At 36.9% G+C, this 14,371-nt stretch overlaps 1 protein-coding gene and 1 long non-coding RNA gene across 17 annotated transcripts in view; one reads left to right on the forward strand and one right to left on the reverse strand.

Annotated features, from left to right (window-relative positions):
- CPLANE1 (ciliogenesis and planar polarity effector 1) overlaps positions 1–14,371 on the reverse strand; it is a 168,758-nt gene that overhangs the window by 80,188 nt on the left and 74,199 nt on the right. For 12 of the 16 annotated variants that reach the window (XM_021939295.2, XM_021939296.2, XM_021939301.2 and 9 more), the window contains 9 exons: positions 13,680–13,788; positions 12,172–12,472; positions 10,152–11,091; positions 8,244–8,392; positions 7,070–7,236; positions 6,417–6,499; positions 4,685–4,764; positions 2,863–2,940; positions 353–548 (listed from right to left, as the gene is read on the reverse strand). In XM_021939295.2, coding sequence (XP_021794987.2) covers positions 353–548; positions 2,863–2,940; positions 4,685–4,764; positions 6,417–6,499; positions 7,070–7,236; positions 8,244–8,392; positions 10,152–11,091; positions 12,172–12,472; positions 13,680–13,788 — 2,103 coding nt within the window. The remainder of the gene's footprint in view (positions 1–352; positions 549–2,862; positions 2,941–4,684; positions 4,765–6,416; positions 6,500–7,069; positions 7,237–8,243; positions 8,393–10,151; positions 11,092–12,171; positions 12,473–13,679; positions 13,789–14,371) is intronic. The other 4 variants (XM_021939298.2, XM_021939292.2, XM_021939294.2 and 1 more) reach the window with 3 other exon arrangements.
- On the forward strand, positions 4,185–7,043 carry LOC103885031. The gene is made up of 3 exons (XR_647918.3): positions 4,185–4,255; positions 6,629–6,670; positions 6,960–7,043. It is a non-coding gene; the product is annotated as an uncharacterized LOC103885031 (long non-coding RNA).

Here is a 14,371-nt window from a genome sequence, read left to right on the forward strand (position 1 = left end):
GAGCTCAGTAAAAAGAAGTCATTGTGAGAAGTAGGTAGCTTAGCCTAGACCTCTAGGCCCTAGAGTTATGAACTTTTTTTTTCCTAGTAGAGTTGGCGGTCTCACTATGTTGCCCAAGCTGGTTTCAAACTCCTGGCCTCAACCAATCCTCCTACCTTGACCTCCCAAAGTGCTGGGATTACAAATGTGAGCCACTGAGCCCAATCAGTTACAAACATTTGAATGAAAAGTACCCAAAGCAGAGAAATGCTTGTGATATAATTTTAACTTGTCAATTTCTGGAAATCTGTTAATATTTTAAAACCCTACATGTACACTATGTGTAGATTTACTTTTATAGAGATGTGCTTACCTGAACTAATTTAAACATTTCATCTTGGAGCATCTGCCTAACGGACTCTGAACAATCTGGTAACTGAGCCCTGCATTCATTTCTCTGGGTCTTCTGAGGTGTTGGAACAGGTGGTTGTGAAGCAACACTGACTCCATTTGATGATATCAGAGGTGGAACTGAGGAAGATTTGTCTTTATATGTAGAAATCTGTGCACTATGTGGAAAGCATTTAAATAAAAAACATGCATTAATTGACAAAAAACAAACTGAATGTCTATGATCTGAATATTCTGATCCCACTTTTGTCTTCCAATTTAAAGGTTATTCTGGTAGTTTTCTAAAAATTTAAACCCTAAAGCCTTTCTCTCTAGTGCCCGTCAGCCCCCAGACACATTCGTCATCAGCTCAATTTTCATCTTTATTAAGGGACTGTCTAGTCAGTGATGCGCTCCTTCACAGGGTGTTGCAAACCCAAGAGCTGACATGTATTTTACTTGCCTGGTCCCTGTGGACATCTAAATTTGAGACCTGTGGAATCATTCTGACTAACTGTACAGACTTCATAATTTGTAATTTTGTTTAGAAATATGTTTTTGACTAAAATTAATGAACCAGCATAGAGTTAAGAAAACTAGGGAAAAAATAGGATTAAAAAATTTAATTCTAGGATCAGTAGAGAAAACTACTGTTTATTATCATTAAATGTGAAACAACAGTACTGTGAACATTTCATTTCCAAGCAAACCTCAGAGTTTAAATGTATTATAAACCCTAATAAAAATGCTTATTTACAAACAAAAATTAAGGATCAAAGCAAGGTGTTTAGCTGTTTTTTTTGTTTTTGTTTTTGTTTTTTTTAACAAAATGACTGTTGGGGAATTGACTATCTCAAACAAATGACTCATAACAAAATGACTATCTCAAACATAGCAGATACTCAAAGTTTTCTACATTTTATAAACTAAGCAACAGAGCAGGCAATTATCAGATTCAAATAGATCATTATTTCCAAAAAATAAAAGAACATACTAAATTTCATACAGACTTATTTAGGTTTACCCTCATTCCCATCTGGCAATTATATTTGCCTTTTACTGAGCATCTAACACACCCAATAAAAAGCTTTATTTGGCAAATTCACAAAAAAATAGGCATTACAGGCCAGGCGCGGTGGCTCAAGCCTGTAATCCCAGCACTTTGGGAGGCCGAGACGGATGGATCACGAGGTCAGGAGATCGAGACCATCCTGGCTAACACGGTGAAACCCCGTCTCTACTAAAAAATACAAAAAAAAAACTAGCCGGGCGAGGTGGCTGGCGCCTGTAGTCCCAGCTACTCGGGAGGCTGAGGCAGGAGAATGGCGTAAACCCGGGAGGCGGAGCTTGCAGTGAGCTGAGATCCGGCCACGGCACTCCAACCTGGGCAATAGAGCGAGACTCCGTCTCAAAAAAAAAAAAAAAATTGGCATTACAATTGATCTGCCTTTTCTTTTTTTGCCAAAGTGAAAGCTTTGAGTGTTGCTCCTTGAGAATCATGTTTCTCACAGCTGCTACCAGCCTCCACTGTCCCCAGCTTTCTTAGCTGGGTGACGAGCGAGTTAGTTGCCCAGTGACAGGGATCTGGAATCTAAAGAGTGAGCTGGAGACAAAGAAGGTTTAGGAGGCACCCTGTGGGGACTGGGTTCCTGAAGTGTAATGGAAGAGGGCATGGGTTTCAGGCTGGCTCCTCTTCAGGCATTCCTAGTAAAGCCACAAGGGGCTCTAGGGCTGTAGAGGTCCCCTTGGGCACAGGGTGGGTGCATTCATGCTTGCACAAGTCACTGGCACTCAAGAAGGCCTTGGGACAGTAGGGGCAGGTGTAGGGGTAAATTGAGCTGTAGGTACAGCTGGATGTGCACAGCCCAGCCCAGGCTCAGAAGCTCTTTAAACTGAGTGCAACGAAAGGGCCGGATATGGGTGTGAGCACTCATGCAGACACAATAATATTTTGTGAAGGTCTCCTTGCACAAACAGATTTGCCCATTTTAAAACAACTTTATTGGGCTTTGCTTTCAACAGGTCTCAAGGAGATGGATTCTAACTATGAAAATTTTTTTCTGAGGTAAAGCTGTGCTATATTTTCTTCCTATTTCGGCAAGACTTCTAAACACTAAGCACTCTGTTCAAAAGAACTGGATGAATCTGTTCTATGAGAGAATTAAAAGCATTTCAAACACTGTAAGAAATCACTTAGAAGCTGAAAATGAGCAACAACTTCATCTTTCAATAATATATCACTACTTTTTTTCAGAAAAGACTGTTCTAACATAGTTCCTGTATAACTTTAAAATACAATCGCTAGTGGAAACTCAGTAAAGATGTCAGATATGCATGCTTATGCTGTTCTTTCAGTGTTTTATGTTGCTTTTATTTTCTTAGTTTTTAGTCAAAATGCAACAATTGTTTCAAAAATGGTACAGTTGGCATATTTTCACTCTGATTTGTAAAACACAACTATTTTTAAATGGTACAGTAGGCAAAACTTCTTACCTAGAAATGTCCGAACTTGTATCTACTTGCGTTGATTGAGGTGTGGTATGCTCAGGATGTGAAAAGGCTTCGATCATACTATCAATAAAAATTAATAGGTGATTAGGAAGCAAGATACTCTTTGCATTATCTAAGGTACGAGTGATCTGTGCTCAGCCATCTAAGAGTCTAAACATCCTCTAACCTTCTATAATGTTTAGCTCATAATCACAATCTGTTTACATTTGTCTCCATAGCAATTAGTAACAGGCCTAAGCAAAAGCAAAAAAAATATGTCTGGATGACTTAAAACACCACTTAAATACTGCTGACTGCTCAGCAATGAAAACAACAGAACCCAAAATGAGGGGACATGAGGTTAGCTAAGACCCAAATTTCACCTATAGAAGAGGCAGACACTTTGCTCAGAACACTAGAGCCCACTGACACATTTGAAACTGTAAAGAGGCCGGGCATGGTGGCTCACGCCTGTGATCCCAGCACTGTGGGAGGCCGAGGCAGATGGATCTCCTGAGCTCAGGAGTTTGAGACCAGCCTAGGTGACATGGTGAATCCCATCTTTACGAGAAATACAAAAAAATTAACTAGGCATGGTGGTGCGCACCTGCAGTCCCAGCTACTCAGGAGGCTGGGGCAGGAGGATGGCTTGATCCTGGGAGGTGGAGGTTGCAGTGAGCCAAGATTGCACCACTGCACTCTACCCTGGGCAACAGAGCAAGACCCTGTTTCCGAAAAAAAAAAAAAAAAACAACAACAACAACAAGAAAAAAGAAACTGTAAAGTTTAGTATTTGTCTTATCTCTCTCTTTTCTTGGGTAATTTTCCTAAGGAATAGTTTTTATGAATAGAAGTATCTAAATTACTTGTAAAGGCACATAGTATTAAATATATTCTTTGTAATTGTCCACAGAAAACCTAACAAAATTTGTATACTGAAAAGAAAAAGAAAATCTAATTATGTTGCCTTTTTTTTTTTTTGAAACGGAGTCTTGCTCTGTCGCTCAGGCAGGAGTGCAGTGGCACGATCTTGGCTCACTGCAAGCTCCGCCTACCCGGTTCATGCCATTTTCCTGCCTCAGCCTCCTGAGTAGCTGGAACTATAGGCACCCGCCACCACGTCCAGCTAGTTTTTTATATTTTTAGTAGAGACAGGGTTTCACTGTGTTAGCCAGGACGGTCTCGATCTCTTGATCTCATGATCCACCCGCCTCGGCCTCCCAAAATGCTGAGATTACAGGCATGGGCCACCGCACCCGGCCATGTTGCCTTTCTTATCTAAGGGAATTCTAAAATTCTAGAACTTCTAAAATTCTAAAGATTTAGAAATATGTTCAAACTGCAACACATGAAAACTGCCTTCAGCTCTCCTTGAAGCAATAAGCTAGCCGGCAGTGTAAGTGTACATCATAGCCCTAATGAATAGTGTATAGTAATCACCACGACAGTGAAAGATTTTATACATACATAAAATAATTCATAATGGTTCTTTATTTGATTCAATAAATACGGAATAAGTATGAAAAGTGGTTCCCTAATTAGCAGCTAAATAAGCTTTGACCCATTTACAGCTTTATTTTGATAAGGCTGATAGTGATGAGAGAACAAAAGGCATTTTAGAGATCATTATTTATTTTGCTCTATCAATACACAGAAGTATAACATTTACCAAAAATCATTTTACCATAACTATAAGCTGAAGTTACAGTTTCAGTAGAAACACAATACCACCCTAAATCATGTATTGTAAATTATGAAGGAAAAAAGCTGAAAGCTTCACTGAAGTAACCAGAGACAATCACCGTCATACTTTTTTCCCCCTTACCCTTTCTGTTCAGTCGATTTTTCCTCCGTATTTGTCTCCAGTGGTTCTTCCCTTTGACACTGAACCTCTTCTGTGAACTCCTTTTAAAATTGATAGTATGTAAAAAGAAAACAGGTAAAACAAATAGGTATTACTGTGTTGAGTATTTTCAGTCTCATATTAGCTGCTTAACCAGAGTAACAACAGTCTACAAGCAAGTGAGAAATCACACAGTAAAATGTACTCCCAGTCCTGCTCTGACCAAATCTTTATACTGTGTGAACTGCCTCCAGTCTGCCACACTGGGCTATTGAGCATGCTAAGTTACAAAGACAAGACTGTGTCAATAGACTAACACACTGTAAATTATATACATATAACACTACATGATTATTCATTTCCCTGCAAAAACAACTATAAAACCAGGAAAAATGAATCCATTTTAAAAGAATTGTTACAAGGCAGGTGGATCACTTGAGGTCAGGAGGTCAAGATCAGCCTGGCCAACATGGTGAAACTCTATCTCTACAAAAATTACAAAAAATTAGTCAGGCATGGTGCCGCATGCCTGTAGTCCGAGCTACTTGGGAGGCTGAGGCAGAATTGCTTAAACCTGGGAGGCTGAAGCTGCAGTTAGCCAAGATCACACCACTACACTTCAGCCTGGGCAACAGAGCAAGACTGTCTCAAACATAAAAATAATAATAATAAAGAACTGTTACAACAGATAGGGCACAGTGGCTCACACCTGTAATTTCAGCACTTTGAGAGGCTGAGGCTAGGAGTTCAGGACCAGCCTAAGCAACATAGCAAAGCCCAGTCTCCACAAAAAAATGTTTTTAAAAAAATTAGCTGGGCATAGTGGTGCACACCTATAGTAGGACCCAGCTACTTGGGAGGCTGAGGCAAGAGGATGACTTTATTCCAGGAATTCCAGGCTGCAGTGAGCCACGATTGTGCCACTGCACTCCAGCTTGGGCAAAAGAGCAAGACCCTCATTTCAAAAAAAAAAAAAAACAAAAAACAAAAAACAGAACTGTTACAATAATTGGAAATGTCTATGTTCCCCCTGGAAATTCAATGTATAGAGTTTTGAGAAAAATAATACCAAAAGCATATATATGTATAAAAAGTACAGCTGAAATATACTTTTTAATTTTTTTTTTTTTAAAGACAGGGTCTCACTCTGTTGCCCAGGCTGGAATGTACTAGCACAATAGAGCTCACTACAGCCTCAAACTCCTGAAGTCAAATGATCCTCCCACCTCAGCCTTCCAAGTAGCTGAGACTACTACAGGCACATGCCACCATGCCTGGCTATTTTTTAATTTTTCGTAGAGATGGAGTCTTGTTCTCTTGAGCAGGCTGGTCCAAAACTCCTGGGCTCAAGCAATCCTCCCGCCTCAGCCTCCCAAAGTGCAGGGATTACAGGTATCAGTTGCCATGCTTGGCCATACTTCCATACTTTTTAAATAAAGGACACGTTTGCTACTCTTGATTAAATAAATTTGCTGAAGCAGTTTATGGCATGAAAATTTCATTGCCTGAAATTATTGGACATGTTACTATACTGTACTAGAATTTCAGGGAAAGAAAAATGCCACACAGCATGGCTATATTCTACAACCCATAGTGCATTTTTAAGAGCTAGCCTTGCTTTGATATATTTAATAACAATGAATAAAAACATGTATAATTTAAACACTACACAAAATGAAAGATGAATAATTGTATCCACTATTTATTGACTTACTTCTTCTAACTGCTGTGGTAAAGTCATCATGCAAATGCCAAGATTGGGACTTCTGAAACCTCCAACAGATTCTTTAATGTCTTCTAGCGATAAGGAAAGATGAAGAGAAAACTGATCATTAAAAAAATTAAACTATTGACTTTTTAGGGGGCTCAGGGAATATTACCAGAAACAATATAATGACAGAAATATTTTCTATCCTTTTTATAAAGACAGTCTTTGAAAACACCTGGAGTCTATTCCATCTTCATCAGGTAAATTCCAGATAAGCCTTGAGAGGCCTTATTATTCAGTATGTTTAACTCTATGTAGTGCTCTGAGAGTTTGTGTTTTAAGGAAGACTGCTGGGGAGAGGTTTGTAGAGTTGCTTCACAGAAATTAAGAGACCATAATTATTACATAAGCAGCACAACAGGCCCAACAATTGTAAAAGAGCACCAACATAAAAATACCTTAGATCTTCTTGGTTTTATCAAAACCAAAATTAGAGTTAATATGTTCAATGTTTCATAAATATTTAATTCTCTTAATTTTTCATTTTAGGCTCCTGTAAACACACTTACGTGGAAGACTAAATAAGTTATCTCAGATAATATTATTTACCAATTTCAAATTAATAAAGCCAAAAAAATAGATTATCTAAATAAACTGACCTTCATAGTCTGATATGTGCATATCCATTTCCTCTTTTGTAAATGCTTGTACTTCTAAAAGATTCTCATCAATATCTATAAATTCTTTTTTAGTATTATGAATGACGGAAATAATCTCAACATTGATTTCTTTTATATCAGGATTTTTTGCTTCAGTTGGCATTCTACTGAAAAAAATGCAGCAACTAAAATTACAACTACTCTTGGAGATAAAGAGCTACTTTACATTATAATTCAGTTTTTGTTTTTGTTTTTTTTTTTTGAGATGGAGTCTCACTCTGCCACCCAGGCTGGAGTGCAATGGCGCAATCTCGACTTAATTCAGTTTTTTAAAAACAAAGAACAAACTTTGGTTTTATATTTATAAAATCTTTCTTAAAAAAATTCTGATACATAGAAGCTCAGTTAAAGATTGTTCAGTAGGCCAGGTTCTGTGGCTCATGCCTGTAATGCCAGCACTTTGGGAGGCCGAGGCGGGTGGATCACCTGAGGTCGGGAGTTCAAGACCAGCCTGACCAACATGGAGAAACCCCGTCTCTACCAAAAATACAAAATTAGCTGGGAGTGGTGGCACATGCCTATAATCCCAGTTACTAGGGAGGCTGAGGCAGGAGAATTGCTTGAACCTGGGAGGCGGAGGTTGCGGTGAGCCAAGATTGTGCCATTGCACTCCAGCCTGGGCAACGAGAGTGAAACTCCATCTCAAAAAAAAAAAAAAAAAAAGATTGTTCAGTAAATAACTAAACATCCTAGTTTTTATTTATTCAAATGATTGGAATAATTTCAACTTATCTAAAATTATCATTCTCACAAAGGACTATTCATGCTATAATGGCTTTTGCCTTGGGATTCAAAGCTATGTTACTGCTAGCATTGCTTCATATACAAAAATGGACGAAAGGATTAGTTCAACTTCTGATATGGGAAATAAATTGATAAAGGAATCTCTCAGGATGAATTAATTGTTGTCTCAGAAAATATAAGCTAGACCAAGAGGGAAAAAATACAATTTGCAATGAATTGTTAAAGCACCTCAGAAAGCTCACTGCCTGTTCCTCTACTTCAAAAAATGCTCATTCCTTTAACTTTCAAGGGTTTGATTCTTCCCTTTAAGCCCAAAGGCCATCAAACCAGGTGTCTTATATTGAAAAGAAGAGTATAATCAGCAACTTACTTCAAGATATTTTGACAAGATTTATTCTGACCATTTCTTTCCTCTGTTCCACCTGGAGCTGCTACTGCAACTGAACCGCCAGCATCTGATTTGCTCTCCCTCTCAATACTGGGTCCAACCTGACACCGAGTGTCACGATTCTCTACCATCTAAAGCAAACCATTTACAGCATTTAGTATTTATTGAACCCTTTATTTTTCACCATATTTTAAAATTATTCATTCTTTCTACAGGAATTCTGAATAATCCTCTTATTCATTTATCAAATATTTACTGCATTTCCACAACTCAATATTTGTTGCTGAAGCAATGATCAAGTCTTTATTCTAACTGGAAAAGCAAATCTGACTACCTAAATAGCATTCAAAAGAAATCAGCCTTACACATTTGCAAGGGATATTGTCATTGTTTTCAGGCCACGAAACAGTGGCAAAAAAATTATAATATTCTCATTTCATTCCCTTTGCTATATCATAAAGACATTCAGTAGTTATTTCAAAATGACATAGTAAACAAAAATACATGCAGCTAAAAACACAAGGTACGTATCCCTTTTGTCTCAATTAAAATTTCCATATACATTACCTAGAAATACAAATTTCAAGGATGACAAATATCACAGTATCATATAAACTGTATACCTTATGATAACAGAAACCAATCTCAAGGAAAAAAAAGAGGACTGGTGTGGTGGCTCATGCCTATAATCCCAACATTTTGAGAGGCTGAGGTAGGAAGATTACTTGAGCCCAGGAGTTTGAGACCAGTTTGGGTAACAAAGGGAAATTCTAAAAAATTTAAAAATTAGCCAGGCATAGTGGCATGAGCCTGTGGTCCCAGCTGCTTGGGAGATTCAGGTGGAAGGATCACGTGAGCCCAGAAGGTCAAGGCTACAGGCAGCTCTGATCCTAAGACTGCACTCCAGCCTAGGTGATAAAGCAAGACTCTGGACCAGGCGCAGTGGCTCACACCTGTAATCCCAGCACTTTGGGAGGCCGAGGCGGGTGGATCACGAGGTCAGGAGTTCAAGACCAGCCTGGCGAATACGGTGAAACCCCGTCTCTACTAAAAAATACAAAAATTAGTCAGGCGTGGTGGCGCGCACCGGTAGTCCCAGCTACTCGCAAGGCTGAGGCAAGAGAATTGCTTGAATTCAGGAGGCAGAGGTTGCAGTGAGCTGAGATCATGCTACTACACTCCAGCCTGGGTGACAGAGTGAGACTCCATCTCAAAAAAAAAAAAAAAAAAAAAAAAAAAAAAGCAAGATTCTGTCTCAAAAAATAAATAAGTAAAAAATAAAACAAATTCACACACACACACACACACACACACACGCGCGCGCGCGCGCACATTCACATCCTTCAGCCTAGAATAAACTACTTTGGAATAAAGGCACTTGCCATTGACTAGGGAAGAAAGAATAGTTAATTAAACACTAACTCCTCTACTGACTCCCATCTGCCTTTCTGGGTTTGATTCTTCAACCTCTTCTGGCCTGAGAGTATAAGAAAAACAATCCACTAATGGACTTGATGAGACATCAGTAATTAAAACTAGAGAGCTACCTAGTCCTTCATCTGAACCAAAACCTGAAACCGAAGAGAGAAATAATATAACTGTAATACCACTTGTAATATCACTAAAATTATCTCCTTCCCCTTTTTCTTTTTTATAAATACACACAAAACTTCAAGACCTCACAGCCTCTCTGAAAAGCACGTTCACTTTAACTATTGTTAAGAATTAAAGGAACCACTAGAAGAAAAAAATAGGAGATACTGATTATAATCAACATTGTCATTAATTTTCTATTATTTAATGATTCTTTAATAGATGGGAAATGTAAACATAGTTTTAATCTAAAATGAGAATTCTCGTTTGTATGTAATGAACAATTGATATGCTTACCTGAATAATGGCATTTTTTGCCTTATATGTAGCAAAATAGGGTTGTTCCAAAAGCCATAATGATGTAAGAATGGCAGCTGTAGAGGTCTTTACACGAATTACTGGACTGTACTCAGAGGACGACTCAGTTATACCAGAATCACAGAGTAGTCTTCTATTAGACCACCTTATCATCCATTCCAGCAGTCTTCCTATACTGCCAAATGTGTTTAGTGCTAAAGGAAGATCTTCTTGAGGGTTAATATCATTGCACTGAATAGCTTTGAAAATACAACTTCTAGTTTTAATGGACTTGGGAGTCCAAAAAATGTTGTTTGATGATCTCTGGATTAGACATTTTTCTCTAGTGTCATCTTGTATTTTGTAAATTGACTTTTGTTTTAAACCAAATAATCCACTCATTCGTTCATTCTTATTGACTGCATTCAAAGGATATTCTAAAAAAGGTTTGATCCCTTGATTAACCAGTACCGATGATGAAAGTTCCTGGTTTTCTAAATGCATGCCATATTCATCATTTAAAGAGGATGATTTTTCTGATTCATAGGACTCAGGAGCAACAACAAAGCAAGAACCAGCTCTAAACACATTCTGGCTTTTAGTTTTGCTCTGACGTCGTTTTAATGTTGTATGTACATCAAAAAGTAAAGAATTAAGTTCATGTTCTCTAAGCGTTCCAGAAAAACTGGTTAGAAATGGAATTCCAGCATCCCTGGAATAAGGTAGGTCTCTTTCAAGAATGTAACTCAAAAAGAGATCAAGGAATTTAATATATTCATCATCGTCACGTTCAAATTCCCAAACACCTATTACAGGAAGTGTATTTTGTGATAACTTTTCATGATCTTCTTTCTTTGTAGGATTTTCCTTCTGATTACACATTTTCTTTTTATCAGTGAGCTTACCAATCGATGTTAATTCCATGTGATTTGGGGCATTTCTACAGCAAAAAAATAAAATAAGACAGAATTAAAGATCATTTAATCACTAAAACTGATATTAGAATTGACATGAAAAATTCTCTCCAATGATTAAGTCATGTATATTTTGTGTGCCTTGATTACATATATTTCAAATGAGGGAGTGGGACTAAATGATTTCTAAGTGTTTTCAAGAGTGGAACATTTCTACGAGATCAAAAAAAAATTAATATCAAAAGGGAAAATTTGTATTAGAAGAGATTAACATGTGTCCACAGAAATTTCACTATAAAAGAACATGAATGATTTTTCTGTGGGTAAAAAAAAAAAATAGTCCTCTAATGGGTCAGATTTTAGGAATACAAAGTCAACAAAAACTCCAAGCCACTGATACACAACAAAATTTAGGATTTCTTTTCTTGCATCTGCCCGCTCAGCTCCCCTAATACCATGTGTAACAAGCAAGACTGTCCTTTTTTGTTTTACCACACAAAATTAGGAACTTTTTCTAAACACTTTTAGCTGCTATGAAACCAGTTAGGCAGATACCTTAACTGCCCAACCACAATTCCTTTTAAATGTTTCTTAACGTGGTTCTTAGGGCAGAACACAGATCCTTAGTTCCCTCAGTAAGAGAACAGGTATTGGCCACCTGGGCTGAAAGCATCCCATCCCTTCTGCTTGAGGCAATTTCCTTCCCTGAAATATTTCCCTTAAAAATATTAAGGAAATTTAAGGAAAAATTTTCCTTAAAAATAATATGGCTAACTCAGTAACCCAAAACTATTTAAGTCTAAAGATTACTTAAAAAAACTGAAAGTCCTCCAGTGAAGCGTAGAATTTCATCTACTCCTCTGATTTTATAATTTCAGATGGCAAAATTATTTCATATATCAATAATACTTAAAGTAAATTTTCGAATATACAGTCTCATTTTATACTCCTAATATTCTTATGAGTGGAGGGGGTGGCACTTATCATTCATATTATTAATAGTGCAATCTGTGAGGGTTGCTGGGACCAGAAATCAGCTCATCAGATGCCTGAAAGCTACTTTTCAAAGGAAGCGAATGCCTGTTATTAAAAGATCTCAACTGTACCTTTGATAGATATTTATCCTACTTTTTTCTTCAACCGACAAAGCTTCAGAGAATGTATCTGCCGTATCTGCATCACTGTGAACCATAGAATTCCCAAGTTCTGTGAGTGTACTTCTGCTCAAACTAGTCCCTAGGGAAAATCTGTCAAAACCTGGAGCCTCATCTGGTTTCTCTTCTTCAATTGGTTCCCATATATTCAATTCAAAAGAGCCTATATTTCTCTGTACACGTTTTAGAGCTTTCACCCTCACTTTCTGGATAGAATGCATGACAACAGACATCATTTCCTCAGTCTGGGGACCTGGAAAGAAAAGAATAAAAAGTCTTAGTGTTCATTAAAATGTTTCAATTCGAGACATACGGAGACCCAACTCTGGTCCCTCCTGGGGACAAGAAACCTAACTCATGACTTATTTCCACATTCTTATAGGTCGTGTTTTCTTCAGTATTTACTGGAAAGGTATTTTAAAGTAGAGCTGCAGAAGCTAAAGAAGGTCCATTAAAGAACACAATAAAAGAGATAGAACCTAGACCTCAGAAGAAACAGTATGCCCTGGAAAAAAAAACTTTAAGTGATTTAACTGTTTTAAAACTCAGAAGGATAATTACATTTAATAAAAAGAATAACCAATGTTTTTTCCATTCTCACATAGTAGAGAATAAGAGAAAATGAGTATAATTCTAGTCAAAAAAATCAAGAACATTTTTCTTACTACAAGTAATAGGAAACAATAGCAAGGGAAGGTTTTCAAGGCTGTCTATAGAAAAATTTTAAAACATTATTTAATACATAAACAGAATATTTTAAAGGATGTCAAAAAAAGTATTAAGAAAAAGACAAATCACAAATACAATATATTAATAGAATAATACAAAATCACTGGACATACCTGGATTTAAATACTGAATTATAGTTCTAAAAAGCAGGGTAATTTTAATTCTTTAAAAATTCCACAACATTGTAAATGTACTTAATGTCAATGAATTGTATATTTTAAATGACTAAAATGGTAAATTTTATATTATATGTGTTTTACCCCAATAAGAAATATGTGTATTCTAATTTTGAAGAACAAAATTAGAAGCATAAATAACCATAAAGGGAAAGGAAAGTTACTTGTTTTCAACAAATACTTGCAATATACAAAGTACTATATGCTCATTTTATATTATGTTATTTAATCCTCTCTGAATACACATCATAAAGCAGGTAATACTATGCCCACTTTACAAATAAAGATATGAGGCTCAGAGAGACTGAGCAACTTGCCTAAAGTCACACAGTTACTAACTGACAGAGCCATGAGCCACAGTCAGCTCCATCTGGTTCCAAAGCAAGAGATTAGTCTTTCTGCAATGGAGAAATGTTTCTACCTTCTCATACTCCTATCTTGAGGAAGAGGCAGAAATACATAGACACATAAGCAACAGTAAATAAATATTTTCAAAACAAAAAGGGAATCTTCCGCAATTTATCTATTAGCTATCTGAGAAACAACAAATAATACCTTTCACAACACAGTGTCTGAGTCTCTGGTGAAGAGAGTGATATTTGTCTCTTAAAGGAACCCTCACATCCTCAGGATAGGGAAATGCTTTCACGAAAATTTCTGCTACCTTCAGAAAAAAATTTTTTTAAGTTTTATGAGAAACAACATTCTTTTTTCTTCCATTCCACAAATATTTTATTTTAACTAAAAATATAAATGCATATTTCTTACTAATCTTTTGAGGTCAGGTCACAGCCTCTCCCTGAGCATGAGTCTGCTAATAGGAGTTTTGTATCAACTTACTTTTTTATTTTAAAACACGTAATTGACAAAACATGTGTATATTCAAGGTGTACGATGTGATGATTTAATATACGTATACATTCTGTGCTGATTTCCACAATCAAATTAATTAGCACATCCATCAATACACACAGTTACTATTGTAATATCCTCCCTTATCAAATTTCAGGTAAACAATACACTACGATTAACTATAGTCACTACATTGTACATTGGATCCCTAGAACTTAATTCATCTTATAACTGAAAGGTTGTACCCTTTGACCAAGATCTCCCCATTTCCACTACATCCCCAACCTCTGGCAACCACCATTCCACTCTCTGCTTCTGTGAGTTTAAAATTTTTATATTCCACACATAAATGAGGTCCTACAGTATTTATCTTTCTGAACCCACAAGATATTATG

This window comes from Papio anubis, chromosome 5, assembly GCF_008728515.1.
Source record: "Papio anubis isolate 15944 chromosome 5, Panubis1.0, whole genome shotgun sequence".
In the NCBI taxonomy this organism is placed as follows: Eukaryota; Metazoa; Chordata; class Mammalia; order Primates; family Cercopithecidae; genus Papio; species Papio anubis.